A 22,323-nucleotide genomic window follows, 5' to 3' on the forward strand; every position below is an offset into this window, starting at 1 on the left:
TGTCAAAAAAGATGTTTTATCTGTAGAATGGACGAACAAAGGGAAAAATATACACATTTGCCTAATGTTGTAATATGATAAATACTCTGCCTTTCATTGCGTATTTGTTTTTTCTTTTGTATCAAACTTTATTTATTTGAAATGTATTCAATTGATAAAAAGTACACTGGGTAGAGAGAAAAATCATGTTACCCCTCCAAAAGTGTGTATGTTTGCTGTGTTTTCTGACCCCCACACACCAACACACACCACTTGTGCATCAAACTCAATTTGCTGCAATAGCTCACAGCGATGCAACATAATATAGAAATCACAATACATGTCGGCACCACTCAAAACAGCATGAGGCAGAATGGGAAAAATCTCACAAACACTAATGTAATACTCTTGATTGGACACTTCAGAAAAGAAGAAAAAAGCTACACTTTCTATACAATCTGTATCCTATAGACTCACAATTTTTTCCCCCTTTCACTGGAGCAAGATTACAGTGGCAAAGAAATTGCTATCACGTCGGCAACACTGATGCATTTTCAAGTGGCTAGTTTGTATTCTTCCCTTCGTGACCTTAATGAACTATTTTACACCTCTAAAGATTGCAGTGACAAGGGGATTTGCTCAATTTCTCTGGGGCCGCGTTCAGTAATAACACTCGGAATTAAGGGATTTCTGTAATCTGGCTTCTATCACAACAGAGAATTCACAATGTACAACGGCAAATCAGACTCTAATCCCACACACACCTGCCTTTTTTCCAGATTTCTTTCCCCTGGCTATACACAGACCTCCGCAGTGAAAAATGCCCGACTGCGTTAATCTGAATACAGCTCTGTCCAGGTCACAAAGTCCAGCCAGGTCAAAAGATGACACTACTCTTCCCATGGAATTTGTATCTTCTGAAGTGTCTACACATCTTTATTTTGAAATTATGTTCAGCCGATGGTGACGACATGATGTGAGGGATCACGTTGCACACTGCATCCAAGTGAATTGAAGCCAAAAGGCTCTCTAGTCTTGTGACTTTAATCCACAGACCCCCTAACCTAATCTACAACACCACTCAATCAAATTGACCTATTAAAAAGCCCCACAGCTGTAACCTTTGATATAATATTTTCATTCTGTTTGAAACATATTTTCTTACAGCACTTCAAAAATTGTTGTAAAGGCTAGTGTTGAACTTCTTAAAGAAACACAGACTTTTTTGCAAGTACCACAAAACAGTATGATACTGTTGAGAAATGAATTAGTCTAGCCTAGAATTTATTCGTCAACAGTAACATGTTGTACACAATGAGCTATGCTTGCATGGCTAATACTTAACAGTAAGGTAAAGATGAAAATGTATGTGTTTGCTTGAACAGAATCATATTCTCAAAATCTGCAGCTGTTGTCGTTTTTTTAAATCTATGCCCCATTTGACAACTATGGAAATCAAAATGTATAGCAGAAAAACACATTTTTTGAAGTATTGCAGATAAATCAGGCAAATGTTCTGTAATCTTTATTGCATACCACATGCAACAAAGTTTCCAAAAAGCATATTTATTACGAAACGTCAATGAAATTATAAAAATACTTGTGCAAGTACAATCAAATCCATGACTTGAAAGCCTGGGTGTACTAAAAATGACATAGCTTGTTTGAAGTGCTGAGTACCTTCAAAATGAAAATAAAGATTTTTACTCATATTTTTGAGAATTAACAGGAAAATTAAAGTCACTGAAAATACTGTTATTCAGCAGTTCAACTGTCCAGGACTTACCAATATTTTGAAAATCTGAATGCTTGCCATTCACTTTGTTGTTTTTCATTAAAGCAAAGCTGTGAATTCCATATTTTCTAATTTTGAAAATGGCCGCAAACAAGCTTTGATTCAGAAATGACTTGAATCTTCTTGTTTTCTGAAAACAGTCCACCACTCCCCACTACCAAACTGAAAATCTGTAACTTTACCGCAGGGATTATTAATCTACTTTCTCCCAAAGGGTTAGAGTTCACAAGGGCCAGATTAATTTTGAGTGAAAGTTCATCAAACTTTGGCTGAACCTACTATCCCCAATAAAGTCTGCCTTGATTTGAGAAAGCCATCCTTCTATGCCCATCAATCATCATAGAGATGTTTATTTTTGAAATATCAAAATAACACTCATGTTCTCACTTGTTTTGAACTTAAATTGTAAATTTTTACCTGGTGATATCACAAGCTAAAAAACAAACATTCACCAGAATTCAAACTTTTGTGAAAAGAGAAATAAGCTGTGCTCACTGTAGGTCAAGGATGACATCACTCCCTTCAATCATTGGTCAAGTTACTCAATCACAGCAAATTTACATACATCCATATATGGTGAAAGAGGCAAGATAGATACATGTGAACCAATTCCTTATATATGTACATATAAACTCATGATAATGGCCAAATATGCTTGGTCTAGCTGCCTGAGCAGGTGTTTTGGTGTTCTTGCTGTCCTAATCATTCAGATATGCAGATGAGCATGTATGGCTAGCTTCAAGTGTTTATGCAGAGCTCCCTTGCCTGAAGAACAATATGCCTTCTATCTGTGCTCCTTGAAATACTAGTATAGAAAATTATGGATGAATATCAAAATTGTGCAATTACCACATGCTTTAACATTGGAGTTTGCTTCTCTGCAGCTAAATCTCCAGCACTGCAACTTGTATGTCATATTGTACACTGACATCACACTGTACAGCCTTGCAGAAACCCTGACAAACACAGCAAAGCACAGGTTTTATACAGAGTACATACAATCACTGGCCTGGAAGGTGCTAATGACAATTTCAGCAACATTTCAGAAAAGGTGAAAAGTTGACTGGTTTAAAGTAAGAGGACACACCTACCACCTACTTTTACGTCGTGATTATTTGAGGATTGCACATTACAATAGGAAAGTAAAATGACAAAAACGTGATCATCGCGCAATGAAAACAGATTGTAAACTGGGCAAGCGGTGAATCTGCACTGACTCTTTCCATCAGAACTTCGGTTATACATCTGGCCACTTTGAAATGTAAACTTTACATGTCTTCCTCTTCAAATAAATACAATGTGGGTTGCACAGTGACAAAACAACACCTTAATTTACTTTAGCGACATACTGAGCCCATGCTCAGCTGTAGTACAATCTTAGGGAGTATGTTTGTATTTGTTCACCATTGACAGTACCCCTGAACAAGTAGGAATTGTAGCCTACTGTTCCGCATGTGTGCCAATTCGACATGTGCTTGGTAAAGACTAAAGTAGTCTACCATATCAGTGAACACTTCTATATGTATAAGGCATAAACACTGTTGATAGCATCTTATAAAACTTTCTTGAAATTACATCCTGATTTCAAATAACCCGCATTGTAAGAAAACAGTATTACACTTCAATAGCTTCTTTACAAAATTCATTTTTTCTTTTTAAAGTATCTGCACTATTTGATCCCTGGCATAATCTAACAACCCTGACTGTAAACCATGACAATACCAATGACTACAAAATAATCTCTTCCATGGAAAATTATAAACAGCTTCCTAGATAACATGATTCTGTCTTGTTTACTAATGACAACAAATGAAACTATATCTGAAAAGACACAAGTAAACTTGGAAGCATGCTAGCCTTAGTATAAATCCTGGATAGTATATGTTCAAGAAAAGGTGGTTTTTGTCATTGGGAATCTTGTGTGTCGTAATGCTAAAAACAAACTTTACTGTTTCTTGTGATCCATAATTTGTAGCAAATATTTACATATTGCCAGGCTATGGTGTAGTCATATATTACAGAACACATCCCAGTATGACTTAAAGTTACTCAGCCACTGCAAATTTGCATATATCCAAATATGGTAAAAGGAACATGTCAACCATGTTATCTTGTAGGAGAGCATTAGCACTATACAGTATCGGTGGCGCACTTTTTTTAAATGGCCATCCAAGAGAAAATCAGTGATTGGCTACTCTAAATACAGGTGACTGAATTCCTTTAACTTAAATACACATATACATACACCCTGAGGCAGTCTCTTTAATAACAAAACAGCCGTGATCTGTACATGAGATGACAAAATAAATTTCGTTACAGAAGTATATTCACCTAGGTCTCTGAATGGCAGGTGCTGACCACACCATGTCCGTATTTCACACAGATCAACATTCACGCTTACAGTTACTGTTATACATACAACATACTTTCAAATTCTGTGATTCTTCATTAACTACTTGAATGGAACAACTGCTACCACAACAATGGCGATCAGAAGGACAACAATTATCACCATCATCACTGGAAAAGTAATATACAAAAGAAAAAGACAACATTAGGCACTGTTATCAGATGAGAATGGTAGAATTACCTTTTGTAATGTGTATTCATCCTTGATTTGAGAAACAACTATCATATAATTGATGTGTACATGAAATTACTTATCATCTGGAAAATCCCGCTTGCCGGCCTCCAAACAATCTGACTTGAACTTCTGAGTATAAAAGTTGATGACACACCACACCAGTTTGATAAAATCATTTCCTCACACAAAAAACTGACAGATGATATAATTTGTTTCTCAACTAGCTCGCACTGTTATCTCTAGTCTTTTTTGGTGTTTTTTAAACATATGCAAGAACATTTACGCCACAAGAGTTACGACTTGTAAACAAACGTACATTTTTGAATAGTTTGTGTATTATACATTGTATTTCCTTACACGCTAGTACATGTACAAATATCATGCAAGCTTTAACATCTTTGCATCATTTACAAAACAGTTTCAGTGTTATTACACATGGTAATTGGTAATCTTATCAGAGGAAACAAAGTTGTTATTGCTTTCAATCTGACATTGAATACTGGCTCCTTGTCACAACTGTTAAAGTGTAACTGACAGGCTGAAATCGGATTACACTTGCAAAAGCACTGGCAGAGCACTGATTAGGAATGTAAACTCCCCGATACAGCCAAGGTTCAGTATACATGGAATTCTCCGACCCACTCTACCGTAAACTTCCACTTCACCTAGCTCTCCAAATGGGGAAACAATTTCTGAACGCTGAAACATCCTGCCACAGAACAGTGATACCCACTCAGCAGGGTAATCTAAAACTGCCTTCCTAGCAGGAAGTACAATTGGTTTTCTGTTTAAACACACTTGATCCCACTCTACCGACCACCATGATATGCGGGTCAAATACAGACCTTTACGTTTGTACTCTGGTGATCAGATAATTGGATTCAGCTACACAGAAGCAGGGCAATTTGGGATGAATTGCCATTGGCTTCTTGCTTTACAAGTCATGTGATCAGTGTATTGTGACAAAGTTTTCCTGGAAAAATATCAACTGTTATCATTGAGCACTATGCTCAATGTGATCATAGCGCAGGGATATCAGTGCAGGTGACATGTAGTGCCAATGTCCAAATGCATACTTTGTGGTATTTTTGTAATAACGTTTTTATTATACATCTTGCATTCATGACTGGGGCATCATATGACATTGAATAGTGACTGGGCAATGTGAGAGAAATTTTTCATCCAATTTCCACTGCCAGTGTGGAGCATGATCTAAGACATGCTTCTAACAGCCTGTGCAACTATATGTAAGCAGCATGAAACGAATCATGGTAAGTGTCCAACAGGTTCCTTGAAACTGTCCCAAAGGTAAATTGCAGAGGCATCCACAAAAGGTACTGTGGTTGGGGCACCTGTAAATAGTCAATGTAATAGAACAGGTGTTCCCTATGGCTTTTTCAGCACACTCAAAATCTATTATTCTCAATGACAGATTTATAATGATAACTTTGATCATATATGCAGAGAATACAGCTGCAAAGATGAGCTTACCACAACTTCCACTTTTCTTGTCAATTTTCTTGATATGCTTGGTTTCCTTGAGGAGTTTTTGATCTGCCCGGCCCATCTGTCCCGTGAGATCATCAATAATTTCTAAAATGAAATGGTAGAACATATAAGTGCGGGAGAGTTCTGACAAACAACCAACAAAATAAGCGTAAAAGAAGCTCTAGATGTTCAGTTATTTCACATTACAGTGAATGAAAACTTACATGAAAATCAGATTTTTGTTTATCTCCTAAGTTTTATGGTGATGAAAATACATATGAAAAATATTTTTGTCAAAACTGAAATTTTACACCAGTCTCTCAACCCCTCACCCCCCACCCCACCCCAAATCAGACTGGCAAATCCTTTGATGAAGTTAGAACGTCTTGGGGACAGATATTCCAACTCTTAAAACTTCTACAGTACTCTTTTGAATTACCACTCGTGGGGGCTCATTTTGAAGCTCAGGTGTAACTGAAGTTTTAACCGGCTTTGTGAAAATAGAATATTTCATTTTTCCCTATACATGTAAACACTGGAACTGTCAGTAATTATTGAGTAGTTTGTTTTCCTAGTACCAAACTTTGCAGAGTGACCTGTCACTTTTATTCTTTATTTTTTTATGAAAGTTTGAGCAAATGTTTAAGACTTTCAATTTTGAGGCGCGTAGTACATTAAGATGTAATGTATCCATATAAACATAAAAGAAGATGCCAAAGGTGACACCAAAGCATAGCTTTCAATATTAGAAATTTCAAATTCATCACTTACTGTGGCACCATGCCAATATACATGTTAGTGTAAGAGTACCAGTCATTTATTTTAAGAAGTTGAACACTGAAAAGTGTTGAGGACTGCATTCCCACATGTGAAGTGTCTAATTTACTTTTATATTTATAAAAACACTGGGATTTTTTTCCAACTGTAGCAGGTGAAAGATCATTCTAACAAAATGTGGGGGAAAATAAAACATCTGCTGGTGAAAAGTTTTGTGTATTTATTTGAAGTAATTGTTTTATGGTTACAATGATAAAGACACACAACTGAGATGACAAGCGGTGATCTTTGGAGTGAACAAGCCATTTGTGTAAATTACTGCTAACACTCAATGACAAGAAACGATACTTGTGGTACTGTAAATATGGCCGCACTTGCATGTGTGGGTTCTCCACCGGGGTAAACAAAAGCGTGTCTGCCAGCACACGTCTCTGACGTGAAGATGAGCAGTAACCCTTTAACCCTAATTCACAGTATACAGATCCTGGTACATGAGGGTAAACAACAGGGGTTGTACCAAACGATGGTGCTGAAAGGGTTAAGAAGAGGGTGTTAAGGTTGCGACACCAAGGCTATTAATTTGACAAACAATCTCCAAGACATGAGTGTCGGACTTTCAGGACAGTGTAACATCTGCCAAAGTTCCCTGTTGTTTTCAGATGGTGACTGATAAATATACTCTCTCTCTCTCTCTCTCTCTCTCTCTCTCTCTCTCTCTCTTGTCTATATGTTTATCTGTCTGTCTCTCCTGTATCTCTAAATCTGTCTTTACTTTTCTGTATTGTCACCATCTCTCTCTCACACACACACACACACATAAAAATACCAAGATTCTAAAATAGGTAATGTATAGGTTGCCTTGTTGAGATAAAAATCTAATGTTCACATAATAACTCAGAGTGGCTAAAGTAAATATTTTTTTAAAAGATGCCATACTGATAGTATGTAATTAATTAATGGGTGACAAGTTTGAAATAAATTTTTTTTTTTAAATATTTCCACGCAATGGAAGAAACCCAGTGTTTCTGCTCACCACTGCTTTCTAGTCTCTGTTGGACATTTCAAACATAATATACAGCATATGTACGACACTTTGAATTTCAGATTTGGTTCTTTATGCGTGACTGAAAGGAAAGTTCAGCAATCATGGAGGTTGATATTTTGATTTTATACGGTATGTTCACTCTGCATGCTTGGAGTCACTTCAGCGTCCTGCCAGGAAATCAAGATCAGTGCAGTCATCCTGAAATGCCTGCTATGCGCTGGATCTAAAAAAAAAATGCTGCACCTAATAACATCAGCCACGCTAATCAGACAGCCTTTCAGAAACCCCGGTGATTGCCCCAATGACCTGGTCTTGATTAACTCAGATTGAAGCTGACACAATCAAAAAGTATCAAGGACTCGCTTGTGAAGACAGAAAAAATTGGTGTGGATTATTGGTGCAAGAGTAATTCATCTCCAGTATCAAAGCTTTGGCAAGAATCAAGCTCTATTGCATCACCACAGAAAGCAATCATTGCCCAATGAAAACTGTCCTGATTAAAATTTCTTCATTTGATTTGCATATACTTAACCTGCGTTATACAAGGCTTTACTTATATTTTCATATTTCAGTATGGAAAATGTCAGTATTTTATTACGCATGAACTTTTATCTTATTGTAAAGCTGTCTGTATCTTTACTGGTATATCTAATTTTTCTCTTTTAATTTCTGCTATCTTCTCATTTTTTCATATTTTTCATTGAAAAGAGTCAGATTTTAAGGCTAAAAGTACACCGATATTTGCGTAAAGTTGTGTCTCTTTGTCTATTTGAGGTTAAGTTGGCCTGTAAAATGCTGATAAAAGCAGCATCAAGGTTTTGACCAGCCAGCTTTAGAACAGAAGCATGCATGAAATTCACTGCACAGCATCAACTTGGCAATTGAGTCAGCAGGAACCAATGCCCATGTCATTTGGAAATGCATTTAGATGCTGCAGAATGTGGGAAAACTGACACTTTTCATTAACGATGTGTGCTAATTTAAGCCTGACCTGCTGCGGGTACAATCCGAGCACAGCCAATGCAGCCCGGTTAAGAATGTCAGCTGTTCAAACCACGCCAGCTTTTACAATACTAATTCTGTCCACAAAATATGTCAGCACTCCTTGGCCCAAGGATATTGGATGTCTCGTCCACATTAATCCCAGGCAAATCCACTGAAACACATACATCACAATGTTGCCTCCTACGAGGAGCACCATACTGATCTTCAGGAGTTAAAAGTTTAAGGCAGCCCAGGCATCTAGGCTTGATTGAATGATCTCAGTGCTTGAAAGTGTTCAAGAGTCAATGGAGTTAATGCAACACACATATCTTGAAGAGAAAGTCTTAAATTATATATTTCACGCCTTGCTGGCATCAACTTTAACCCTAATCCTTTTTCATTAGGATCAAGTTAAGAAATCAGCTATACTCATGGAAGTGGTTGGATTACCGCATCAAATTCTCTCTCCTTTTTGCAGATATGTGAGATCCAAAATGGCAGCTTGCAACTGTTTGAATACAGGAAACATGGGCATTCTGAGACTAGGATACTGAACAATGCAAAACTATTTCTTCAAAGCTTTTTCGCTACTTTTGCACGGTTTCATATACTCCACACTCTGTGCAGCAAAGATGGGGGGAGGGGGAGTGACATAACAGTATGCCTGCTACTAATGAGGGAATGGACTTCAAACATTTGAGCTTTTCAGTTGACTTGCTAATCATTCTCCCCAAGGAGCATTTTAATATAAATATATATTCCATAGTGGAATTACACAGGCTCATCCCAGGGGCTCATTAGGGAAAACATGATTCCTATTTTCCTTCCTTGGATGTACACGTCTATTGTAGCAATCTGCTGACAGTATCTGAATAATGGCATTTTCACCTGGGTTGAAGGTCTCCCAGTGTCTACGAGCAGCTTCTTTCAATGTGAAAGCAAACCTGCATACCTTGTCCATGGCTTCATGTCCAAACATTTCCAATGTTACAAAGTGATTGATGGTTTCAACAGGACAAAGCGTGAGTATTCCCTGTATTCTGATTATATTCCACATCTTAATTTACATCAAATTTGTCACATTATACCACTATAACCTGCAACACTATCCTCAATAAAAACAGAACAGCATTCACGGGTTGATCCTTCAGTTTCTGCATCTGGGTCAAACTCTCTTTTATTTTACTGATTTACGACAGAGCTCTGACAGGGTTCATGAGTATGTGCATTGACATTTTGACCATCATTCATGGTGTGTGATCAATGTAAATAAAATGTACTTGTGATATATTGAAACTTTCATATTACCAAATAAAGAAGCTGTCACAAGCCAATCCTTTAACACTCTCTGTAGATTGCTATACAAATATATACCAATATGCATATATTGTATATAAATATATGTATACACCAAATATTTATCCATCCATCTATCAATCAACGCATAATACACAGAAACACACACATACACACTTGCAAAAAATTCATATATTGAGCAGGTAGAATAGTCAAAGATGACATTTATGCTGTAGAACTCTATTGAAACCTGGATTTAAAAGCTGGAAGTTTAAGAGTAGGCTTTATCTACACAAGCTGCTGTACGATAAGATGGCTCAATGTTCTATTTTTCCCAGTGAACAAAAGTGATGTACATGCCAATGTTATCTTTGACCTTTAAAATATTCATGTGCTACAATACAATCAGACAGGATAGCGGTGACCGCCCCCTATGAGTCAATTTTCTGACGTTGAGGGCAGTACATGTAATACTTTTTACTGTAGGTAAAATTTTGAATGGGAAATACTGATGATGACAGTAAATTGACTATTTTCGATGTAAATTCACTCCTTCTCAAATCTATCACTATCAAGTTTGTTGTCCAATCTTACTGTAAAGCTATACTCTTACAGGAAAGAACGTATTAGACAGAATTGAATTGCTGAGGTTGTACCATTATTGAGCTCAATAAAGTCTGATAAAAATTAATATAAGACTATACATCTCTGCAGAAGAATGTACCTTTGGGCCAAAATGATTAAATCTTAACACTTGCTTGTTCACCCCAGTGCATAATTACATTTACGGACAGTTGCAAACAAATGTCAAAGGCAAATGTCAGCATTCACATACATCATTTATCTGAAGATTATGCTGTATAAAAATAATTTCACCAAGCAATTGTCAGAACTGGAATATGAATCCACAAGTACCGTATGTAGAGCTACAGTATTATCATAAACAAAAGATGAAGAATGGCAGACATGTCTATAGAGGGCGCCTTCCACCATCTAGTGCATATTCTCAAAACCAAACATATTCGCATAAAACTTTATGACATACTGAGAACAAAGACAGATTCTGGGCCCATCCTGATGTAAATATCTGATCTGCTCTTACTCAACAAGCAACTCTTATCCAAACTAAGGATACTGGTATATTTGACAAAGTTTTGAACATGAATACTTGTATGACCCTGTTCTGGCATGTTATTGATCATTAAAACCTGCATAGTTTTCAGCTAATATTTTTTATATTCCTTTTATAGTGTTGTGTAACTAAAACACAAGTGGGTTGAATTCAAGATAGAGTCTCACTGTTATTTATTAAATCACACAATTACATAGGATTACTCGCAATGCTATCGCTTATCAGTGTATGAATACTTTATACTACAAATAAACTGACATCATCAGCTAGGAGTATAGCAATTTTCTGGATAACATTTTTGATATTCCACTTACAGCATTTTGTAAAGCAGAAATAAATTCAGTTTCAGATAAAGTCTGCACAATTACAAACATGTAGGATTATTGGCAATGCCATCATATATGAGAGTAAGAATACTTTAATACTTAGGCCAGGAAGAAAAAATAAATTGTTCATCGGAATCGCCGCTTTATTTTGGCATGTTTGGAATTTTTTTTTTTTTTTTGATCGCGGCAAATTCTTACTTCCGCACTACAAATATTTTTGTACTGCCGCTGGTGGCGCCCTACACTGTGTCGGGTTTTCGCGGGCACGGGATTTTGAATGAGACTTCATTCGTGTTCGGACTTAGTTGACCGCCAACACGTTGTTGTTACGTCTGAATTGGCAAATCACGACGCAAAGTGGGTCGATTTGGCCAGAAATTTGCTCGTTTTGTAAAGGTTAGTACATGTCACATGAGTATTAATTTGATCGCCAACATTCGACGTGATGGCCAACAGTTAGTTCCAGAGACGCTATTCAGTGTTTGTCCTGATATTACGTTCGGCGATTTGTTCAACAAGATCGTGACAGCAGATGGACGGTGCATCCGATTGAATGAAAATTGCATCGAAAGTATAAAAATTTACGGCAATGACAAAACACATGGTTGCGTCGATGTTAAAGTATGATCTGAATGATGACTATATAACTTCACTCCGATCACAGTACAGTGTTGTTAGACCATTGTGTAAAATGTGTAGAGACAGTGGTAAAGAGGCCAAAACATGGGGCCAAAGTAAAATGAAAAAACTCAGATGCTAGGTCCCACCAGGACAATATTAAAGGACAATACTGAATTGTTGAATTTCAGTGATTTGCTGTACATTTCAGTTTTATTCTGAGAGAATGTTGAAATGCTCAGAATATGTTGTGCAAACACTAACTGTGAATGTAATGGCCTATGTTATTGTTGGGAAATATAGTATTGAATTCAGTTACCAGTATCAGTGTTTCTTGTCTGAGATATTTCGGTAAAAAGGGAAACAATATCTTGCCTTGTCTGCATCTGTGCAAAAATGCCAGAGAACCGCGTTTACCTTCAGCCTAAAAAAAATAAAAAAAAAAATTTTCGCTCGCCGCTCCTGGGACTTGGTCCAAAAAATCCGATGAACAAGATTTTTTTTTTCTCTGGCCTTATTACAATCAAACTGACAACATCAGTTAGGAGTATGCCTTTCTGGCTTCATGGGATTAGAAGCTATTATAAAGTCACAGACAATACTGGCTGGATGCCTGACTTAAATTTTTCATCATATTAGGACATTCTTCAATGTAAAGAGGTGGTTACTTACCATTGTGTTCCTCCAACTCATCGCCGATATGTTCGCCCATCTGCTTTTGTCGAGCAATAACTTGGGAAAGGGCTTCTAAACCGCGATCTTGTTCTGCAGGATGAATGTACGAATGTTACATTATCATCAGTGAGGAATGAATCTTGATCAAAATGATGTCGGTCACAGTGTTGATAAACATTTTGGTGCCTAATGGGTTTGATCTTGTGTCTCTGTTTTCGAGGTACATGTACCTCCATACAATGAACATTCATGTGACTGCATACAAAGCTATTGTTTGTGTTTCCCATTTCAAAAGGAACAAGTCTAATAAATAAACTCTGGTTTGACATACTGAGCAATACCATGATATTCAAAGGTGATTATAATGGGAAATACAAACATGCATGTAGTTTCATACAATAGAGGTGCTGCTTATGGTTTTACTATGGTTTACCAGAGGACTGAAATATGTTTCTGATTATAAAGGAACAATTTTATGGATATTTGTCCTTTCAATAGGAAAAAGTATTATGCAAATTTGGTTTCTTACATGGGCTAGAAATTGGGGGCAATTTTTTACAATTATTCAAAAATTTGCCAACATCTGATGGCAATCCCATACATGATCCTCGTGTTACTGTTCCCTCTATTTCCTTTTAAGGAGATCAACTTTGCAGAAGGAATTTACAGAGTTCTAGGGAGGAGGAAACTTTAAAACTGGTCAAATAAACTGATGATAATGCTGTGAGGTGTGAAATGTCAGAAATTCAAATGCTTGCCTTAGAGATAATAGATTTAGGGTGCATAAATTCTAATGCATCACGGTATGTTGCAATTGAGTGAGTGTTGTTTTATCAAACAGCAATGACATTAGGGGGGTACATCTATAACCATCAAACTGAATATGTGCTCAATATTTGGTTGGCTTGCAAATCAAACTCTCTTCCATCTGATTCATTTGATATGATAAATCTGCTATTCAACGCTCATCAGCAGTCTTAATATGGATGTATATTTGTGGAGTATTGAAATTCTACTCAGCACTATGAATGCTTTAAACTTGAACTTCTCACATTCTTAAGGTTGTCTGGAGCACAGATGAGATATTAAAAAATAATTAAACTTCAATGGTAAGAACAGGATTGCTGGCCATGACTAGCTTAAATACTTATATGATACAGTTTACAAATATATATGTTGATGAATAATTAATGGATTATAAAGAAACTCTGCTGTGATGTACCTGCAATGATGTGCTGTTGTTGTTGTCTGATGTCAGATACAGTCATAGTACTTGTCTCTTCAGACTCATCCATGTCCCACGGATTGGCACGACTTGAGCCAGGGCCCTGGTGCAGAAGGCTGGTCCTGGGTGAAACAAAACTGCGCAATTGGAGTAGAAACATCATTCATTTTGATGTTCAACACCGAGTTGTCATAGCGACGGCACAGTAAATACTGAAAAAATAGTGACTGGCTTTGCATTTGTAACAAAACAAGTGTTATCAGAGTTGTTAAGAACATAATGATACGTTGTTTACACAAAACTTTTACCTATATTTTTGTTACATTACTTTTCATGACTAGCAACAACAGAAATTGTTACAGAAAGATGAAATGGAACATATACATAGAATTTGTTTTAATGGCAAGGGCATAAAGAAACTTTGCCATTGACATATTTGAGGTGAATCTTGCTAGACAGAGCATTCTGAATGAGATGGACACACACTCTTTCAAGAGCTGATGTTGTTAAAATTCTATAGCATTCTTTTGCATATTTTTTGAAAGATCAGATATGATTGGCAAATTTTTAGCTTGCTTGGCATGTCAAGAATTTTGAGTATGATGTTAATAGTCATTTGTGCAAGAACACATTGAACATGTTTGGAAAGCAATTACTAACGATCAACAGTTATGCAGCAGTTGCTGCTAGGTTTTGGATTTCTTTGTTACAGGACATTGAAAACAAACATAAATCAAAAGGCTTGTAATTACTAATGACATTTTCTACCGAGGGAACAATAATACAGAGGGAATATCTGGTCTTATCAACCTTGATGAGGACAGGGATATTGTGAACAGGAAAACTACGGCAGGACTAATTTTAGACTGTACTAAACCACCCTGAGGTACCAACTCCCACTAGAGTAATGGTATCATACTATCTTATGGCAAAGTCGGAGAAATTACAGCCCGTATTTGATAAACATTTTGTAACATTTACAAAATAATGAACCTGTGACATTGAACATGGGGTATATGAAGGTTTCTACTTCACATATATTGCTCTTTGAATGAGTGGCTGAGTGACATATGAAACAATCATGTCCGCTTTGACTTCTTCAGGAACCAGACAGTTGTTCTTTTTTCATGTGTGCCAGACTACACATTTTCACAAACTGCATTGTACACATTACAGAAAGAGAAGCAGCAGATGGCTTGCAATGAACTGGAAGGTGAATTCATACATTATCTGAAAAAGTAGGCTTGAAGAGGTTATGTGTGAAAGTAGAAAATGCATGAAAAAGAGCACCATATTACACCTGTCATGAAAATAATTTTTGTAGACAATTTAGCATTGTTGTAAATGTAGCTTCAATTCCCTCTTATATATGATCCAAAAGATTTGAAATATATAAAACCCACACATTTATTTGAAAGAATATATGTTCTTAATTGAGAAAAGTAGAAGGAAATACATATGTTTTTATCAATATACTTTATCATGGAGACATTTTTCTTTAGTGTATATCATCTCATCTTTATACCTACTTGGCACTGTCATGTGTAAAATTTTGCATCAAAACTGAAAACTATGGGATTACATCACTGTAACCAACATGAACGGTTTGCATTTCATTTCTTACATGGCACATGGTGACCCATGTATATTTTTTGTCCATTTTATTATGCTCCTATCATACAACATTTTGAATTACTTATACTATGCATAAAGGAAATCAATAGAGTGTACCGGTACTTGCAGCCTGGCTTAATCAACTGATCCCACCCATTAGCTAAAACTAGGCTTGCCAGTAATATCATTTTGTTTGTAGTATAGTTGACTTGTTGAGATAAATACTTTTGTACACAGCGTGATTCATAAATGTTTTTAACATTTTTACCATGCAAACTGTGACACTCACCTTCCCATGTTACTTTGTAAATCATTCTTAAAGTTATCATTCAGCTGCTTCTCTTTGGTAACAAGGTTATCTAACAAAACTTGCCTTCGTTCAACTTCTCTCTGTGTTCTGAAGTTCATTTTAAGGATAATTGCACATAATTTTCTCATCAAAAATGTGTAATGTAAAGCTTTTAGATTATTTTTGAATTTTCTCAGGATAGATCAGGTGAACCAAACATGTGTCTGGGTAAACATCTTTCTCTATTGTTCTGCCAATTAATTCATTATCACTATTTTTTCCAACTCAGCATTGCTTCTCACACACTGAACCAATTGATGATTTAACCTTTGAACCCTGATGCCCTGATGACCTATGACATCACAAGCGAAGATTACAGCTGATCAGGGTACAAACAGCTGAAGGTTTGCTATACTTGTATGTATGTTATTAGTTGGGGAAATTTTTATCATCAAATCACTTGTACAGACAGTCATTCACTCATCAAGCAATAAACCACCCAGGGTGACGGTTATACCACAAGATTTTAACCAGTACCAAGATATATAGTGAGTGCCTCTGTGCAGTGAACTTATCAAAACTGAGTGGTATATGAATTGAATGGGATGGTTTTTGCTATAACGTAACAGCATATTGAAATTCTTGTGTGAAACGTTAAGAAAAGGATCTTTCTCTATTAGAATATTCATGTGTTCTAACTGTGCTCTATCACACATATGGCACTCTTATTGTTACATCTCTATCGATCAAATTACAGTATTTTTTGCCATGAATAAGCTGGTATGACATATATGTTACAAATTTGTGTCATGTAGACCCTGGCATTCTTACATGCAAAAAGTCCCTCTCATCTTAAAGCGCAATACACAAAAGGATACAAGTGGTACGAAGTTGATGCTCTGATCAGGTTCTGTCTCAGATTGTTCAGATCCTGGGAAAAGTTTTTCAGCGCAAATCGAATTTCACTTGATATCTGTGTGGAAAGAGAATGACAACAAATTACACCTATAAAAATACTATATAGACATACACTATACAGGAAATGATTTGCAAGCTTAGTGAATGTTAGCACACATTCAATAAGCTTGAAAGTTTCAGTTGCACATTGACACACAGACTGAAAGTGCAGAAGTATGGTTTGTGCAATTGAGGAATGGATGGATAACTTGGACAAAGGTGCCAAGTAACTGGTGAAATAAGAAAGCAAGTGGAAAATGAGAATTTTTCATTGTTTAGAAGCCCATTTTTTAACATCCTGGATAACAAAAAATGCACAAAGTTTGGGATTAGATATAATATTTGTTCATTTTCACATGAAATATTTTTATACTTTTAGAACAAAATCCATCCCTGCATAACTTGTAAATTCCTTTTTATTCTTTTTGGTTCCATTGTTCCAACTAGTGCAACTATACCAGTATCAGCCTGATTGAAAACTTCTTTACAACATGCATTCTGGAGCAGCATTCAGAATACAATAACATGGTATTCTGAACAAAGGGGTTGAGTGATAAACTAAAAGACTATACATCTGACTTGCCCCGAATCAAATACATGTACTGTAAACATCAATATTGGCATACTAATTGATCCCACATAGTATTCTCATGCAGCCACATGTTGCTGTTCCTATTCTCCATAATGAACTTTTGGCTTCCATATAGACTACAGTGCTACAACTCTGGACAATAATTGGATTTACTGGATGTCGAGCCTCATGTGACTCAACAAAGGAATCTTCATCTAGAGTCATAGCCTGGTACTGATGCCGTTGACTTCATTTTGATCAAACTGTAATCCAGAAGAGAACTGCTATGGTATGTCCCATGGTGGTTGGTTGGAAATTTCTATACATGCTATGTCACTAACCAGACAGTTAGACTAACCGGTGAACAATTCAAGACCATTTTCTGTGTGTTCTACATGTGCATGACTTGTTCAATATTGCACCGTGCGGAAATATTTCTTCGGGATACAATGTACTTACCTTGGAGTGGCTACTGCCCGTTCTTTGTAACCTATTACGTTCATTGATACTTTCCATGATTTCCTGTGCTCTTCTTTCACACCTATCATACTCAGAGAGCCTTTAATCAGGTTGAGAAAACAATACATAGTGAATGCACACTAGGTTATCATGTATTTAAATCTTGCCATGATTATCTGGATGCAGTTGAGACAGATTGAATATATATTATTGTAGGCCACACACTTCCATAAATCCATAAATTAGCTAGAATGTAGAATGCCCTATTAACCCTAATCCTGCAAGACAGAACACTTCACAATTCCTCATGTGTCAACTAAAAGACAGTATTGAGCCAAATCTATATGAATTTTTGTCTACCTGGCATGGTATCTTCTTGCAGATTTACAGTATCAAAGTATTCAGTGGCCTTAAAATATTCAAGTTTTTGTTAAGAATTCGGACGCGCACACGCTTTAGAATGTTTCTGCGCAGATTTAACTCCAGCCTGCCGCAAATGGGTTATTTTGTAGCGCATGTATTTAACATCACCTGTCATTGTTGAAATTGCGCTTTTACCTAATTTTTTGACCCAGTGTCTTAGAAATGCATGTGACCTATAACCTTGTCATATTTTGACCCCCTAGGAAGCTGGTTTTTATTCAATATGAGCGAAAAATTAACATTTCTCTCCCATTTACATGGCGCAAATTACCCATTCACCTGGAGATATTGTAAAAAGTAGCGTGGTGACACCCTTTTATTAAAAGTGTATACTAAATGGTATTATGTCAGGAGTTTATTCGCCAAGTTTGGTCAAAACGACACCATTCAAAGCGACAGGAAGAAAGTTCGAAAATTATGTAGTGATATAATTTCGATATCGTCATTTTGTAATCGATACTTATGTTAAAATTTCTTCACAAACATCATGAAAACTATACGTTCGATAGATATGGATCTTAATTCTTGGTATTTATTAAAATTAACTCATTTGCTTAGCGTTTTATAATTGCTTTCTTTAGTTTAAGTGAATTATATCATTTTTATTTATTTCTAACGACGCCATTTTAAAGTCCGTTTCCATGGAAACGAGCGTGGTGACCCCCATTTTTTATTTCATTTTTGCACTTGCATAACTTCCAAGGATATTTGTGCAAAGTTTCAAGAAAATGACACCACAACTTAATTTTGACGTAATTCGTAGTACTTCACCTTAAAATGCACCATACGGGTCTTGTTATACTTCACTTGTTTTAACCAACTCAGCCTGATGGTGACACATGAACTTGGCAGAATAGTGCTTTTAGCTCCAGAATAACTTTTGATAAAGGGCAGATTTGTAGTTGGGAGAGGTTTATAACCATAGTGGAAGCTTTTTGCAGTTTTTTCCATGATTTTTGCTTCAAACTAAAGTTACATAATTACATTATTATTGGGAATGCAAGGATAAACCACAGAGAGTAAACATGTAATTTCTGCATATGCAACATATAGGCCTAAAGTGTGTCCATCAGCGAGTACGGTCTTTTGAAAATTTTGACATGAACAGTTGGTGAACCAAAGGTAAAAGCAGAGAGAGTCAGTTTGTCCCTCTTATTATTTAAGATGCATTGCTTTTTGTTGTTTTCTCAATAATTTTTTGTAGTTTGTCAGAATCACAGAAAATATGAGCATGCATGCATTTTAAATTTGCTTAATGTACAAATTACACTATGACTGTAATTTGCAATGTTCAGTATTTCCAGTCGCAACAGTAAGCATGGATGTACTATGGCATGTCCAAGCAATATGTGACCATATATGTACATTATCCATAGCCGAGAGAACATGGGCCTTTGAACATGGCCACAGTTGGCATCATTTGAGTGTGACTGATGGCAGCTCAATTATTTCAATCCATGCTGCGACTATAGGTTTTCAGAAACCCACGTCGAACATTTCCTACTATCCCAGTATCGCTTGGCAAAAACTTGATAAATCTCTCTAAGATAATAAATTAGTAAAAAAGATCTGTAATCTCTTTCTTCAAAAGGCTTGTAAAACCATAGCAATTAATCATTTTGTTTTAACTACTTCTACTTTGCCAGCAAAACAACACCATAACTTCAGTTATGACCCAGTGAACATCGTCTTCTTACGCCATACGCTTGTGTCAGTCTCGTCCGAAGGACACAAAGCGTGAAAATCGACTGGAAACCAATTTTGCAGGACAATAGATTGCTGACATAAAATACTGTATTGCAAATTGTAATACAGTTTTGATCATCCACGCCCAGGTGCCTATCAATCATGGTTAGCCCTGCGTACGATGCTGTGTGTTCCGCTACAGCTATGAGCGGGGCTATTAGCTGTAGCGGAACACACAGCATCGTACGCAGGGCTAAATCATGGTTTGCTGTTGTATTTTGCACTGTTTGTGTCCCGTCGTCTACTCGTGGGATGTTTTATCGTGTTATCCTGGACCTGTAACATCTTGAAGATTCAACATACATGTGTACATCAAGTGTCTTCCACAACATGCATGATTCTGAAGTCATCAACACGTCACGTGAAACAACAACTGTCGACTGTCGTAGTGTCGAAAAACCAGGAAGTGGTCCATTCATTTTGCTCAGATGAAAAAATTGCGGAAAATTCTGACCAACATCTCTAAGAATTGTAGCAAAGAAACTGTCCACAGTCAGCCTAGACACAAAAACCTGAACTTTTGACAAATTACGGAGAAAGTAATTATTTTTGGCTTACCAGGCATCACCTCCCGGCGCCATCTTGATGAGTACGTCCTACCGCAATGAATCATGGGGGAGTCATGATAGGTCATGATGACAAATAGACCGGGGGGCGCGCGCCCATGGAAAGTTTACCGAAGTTATTGAATCACACACGAATTAAAAAAATGTGTTCTGGAAAATACATGTTAAAAATAACTCGGGATTTGTCACCCAGAAAGCAGACATTCAATGTATTCGTTTCCATGCAGTAAGGTAGGCATGCGATCTGTAGTCGGATCTGGATCTGGGTCGTGATTTGCTGCAGTACAGTAGCTCGAGGTTTTGCCTGGGTTTTTGGGTCGACCCAAAAACCCAGGCAAAACCTCGAGCTACTGTACTGCAGCAAGGTCGTGATAGGCCTATTGGTCTGAGCTCGCACTGCAAACCTTTTCCTTTATCACGGTACATCGGTAAGCTTATGGTGTGATTAGGAGAAATATGATATTATACGATGATTCTTGAAGCTGCTGTATGTTCAATGGAGTAGCCATAGGCCTACAGGACAGAAACAGGCCTAAAAGTACCACTGGTAAGTGTGCATCATAACCGACATCGGCCTATCTTATACTATAAGCTTTATATGCTGCACAGTGACGTCGGAAGGGGTGCAGGAGGTCCCGTAGCCTATATCATCGCCCCTAGAAGAACCGTGCGTATACCTATATGTACCATGGTTTTAACCCATTTTTCGTCTTGTATAGACTTTTGACAGAAGAAATTTTGAAAAACATGTGAATTAAAACTGTACTTTGTGTCGATGTATGTTATTTTGGCTAAAGGCCTATATGTCCTTTTCAACTCAATGATATGACAATAGAGGTACCTCCATGATGACATAATACACCAATGTTCACATGCGTTAACTCAACCATGTCAAAAACTCCGCTACTCTTCAGTGTAGATTGTACACGTCCATCGAGGGTATCTATGGTCAACTGCGCAGTTTGAAGCACAACCTTCGTTTTCACATCGCCTCCGTTACTTCTAGAGTGCATAAGCTTACAATATAGCATATAATGAAAGGTCGTCCCGGGGACGTTTCTATGGCACAGTAATTGTAAACACCGTGACGGGAACGCTCGCTAAGGCATCTCCATTTTGTAAACAAGGCGAAACAGAAAGCATAAAGAAATATGATATTGTCTTTCATCGACTGCTTTCTTACGTGTTATATATTTAATAGTCAGCCATAGATCAAGATCAAATGCCACTACTCTACACAAACCGAAGGGGTAGAGACAACTCAACTTAACTTACGTTACATTGAGGCAGCATGTTCTTTGAAACTGAAAGATTTAAAACTTTTGCTCACCTCCCCCCCCCCACAAAAAGAACTCCATTATTTTTTTAATTTTCTCTCTTAAAATCAAGGATAAAACTCACTGAGCGGCCGTGTAAATTTGGTGACAGCGACATAAATGACACAACATTATCAAATTATCATCAATTGAGCAATAGAACAGAATGTATTGTGTCTGTATTGAGTCTGAATATCTGTCATCGAGGCGTGTAATACCTTAAACGACATGAAAAGTGCAAGGACAGGAGGCTCAGATGTAATTTTGTACGTTTAAAATGATTTCAATGACAACAAATGCCGACTCAGAGGGTATTGCAGCTCTGTGCGCAGCCGCTGAAGTAATAGTACCCGACTGTATTACCACTTGGCTTAACGCGGTTCTATAATATGAAAAAAAATTCGTAATTTCAGGATTTGGTTGCACAGCATATAGACAATGCGTAACATCTGTGACCA

At 36.9% G+C, this 22,323-nt stretch overlaps 1 protein-coding gene across 2 annotated transcripts; it reads right to left on the bottom strand.

Annotated features, from left to right (window-relative positions):
- Positions 1-886: 886 nt before the first annotated feature.
- Positions 887-20,596, bottom strand: LOC139151819 (syntaxin-8-like). 2 transcript variants are annotated; one of them, XM_070724819.1, is made up of 8 exons: positions 20,542-20,596; positions 17,815-17,914; positions 16,706-16,800; positions 15,828-15,935; positions 13,922-14,046; positions 12,697-12,789; positions 5,850-5,951; positions 887-4,294 (listed from the first exon to the last, which is right to left on the bottom strand). In XM_070724819.1, the coding sequence occupies exons 1-8, from the start codon at positions 20,562-20,564 to the stop codon at positions 4,227-4,229; spliced, it is 714 nt and encodes a 237-aa protein (XP_070580920.1). In that variant the 5' UTR covers positions 20,565-20,596; the 3' UTR covers positions 887-4,226. The 2 variants fall into 2 exon arrangements, with proteins under 2 accessions (XP_070580920.1, XP_070580919.1); XM_070724818.1 differs by having other exon boundaries at positions 13,922-14,061.
- Between the last annotated feature and the right edge of the window lie 1,727 nt (positions 20,597-22,323).

The sequence above is a fragment of the Ptychodera flava genome, chromosome 15 (assembly GCF_041260155.1).
Source record: "Ptychodera flava strain L36383 chromosome 15, AS_Pfla_20210202, whole genome shotgun sequence".
In the NCBI taxonomy this organism is placed as follows: domain Eukaryota; kingdom Metazoa; phylum Hemichordata; class Enteropneusta; family Ptychoderidae; genus Ptychodera; species Ptychodera flava.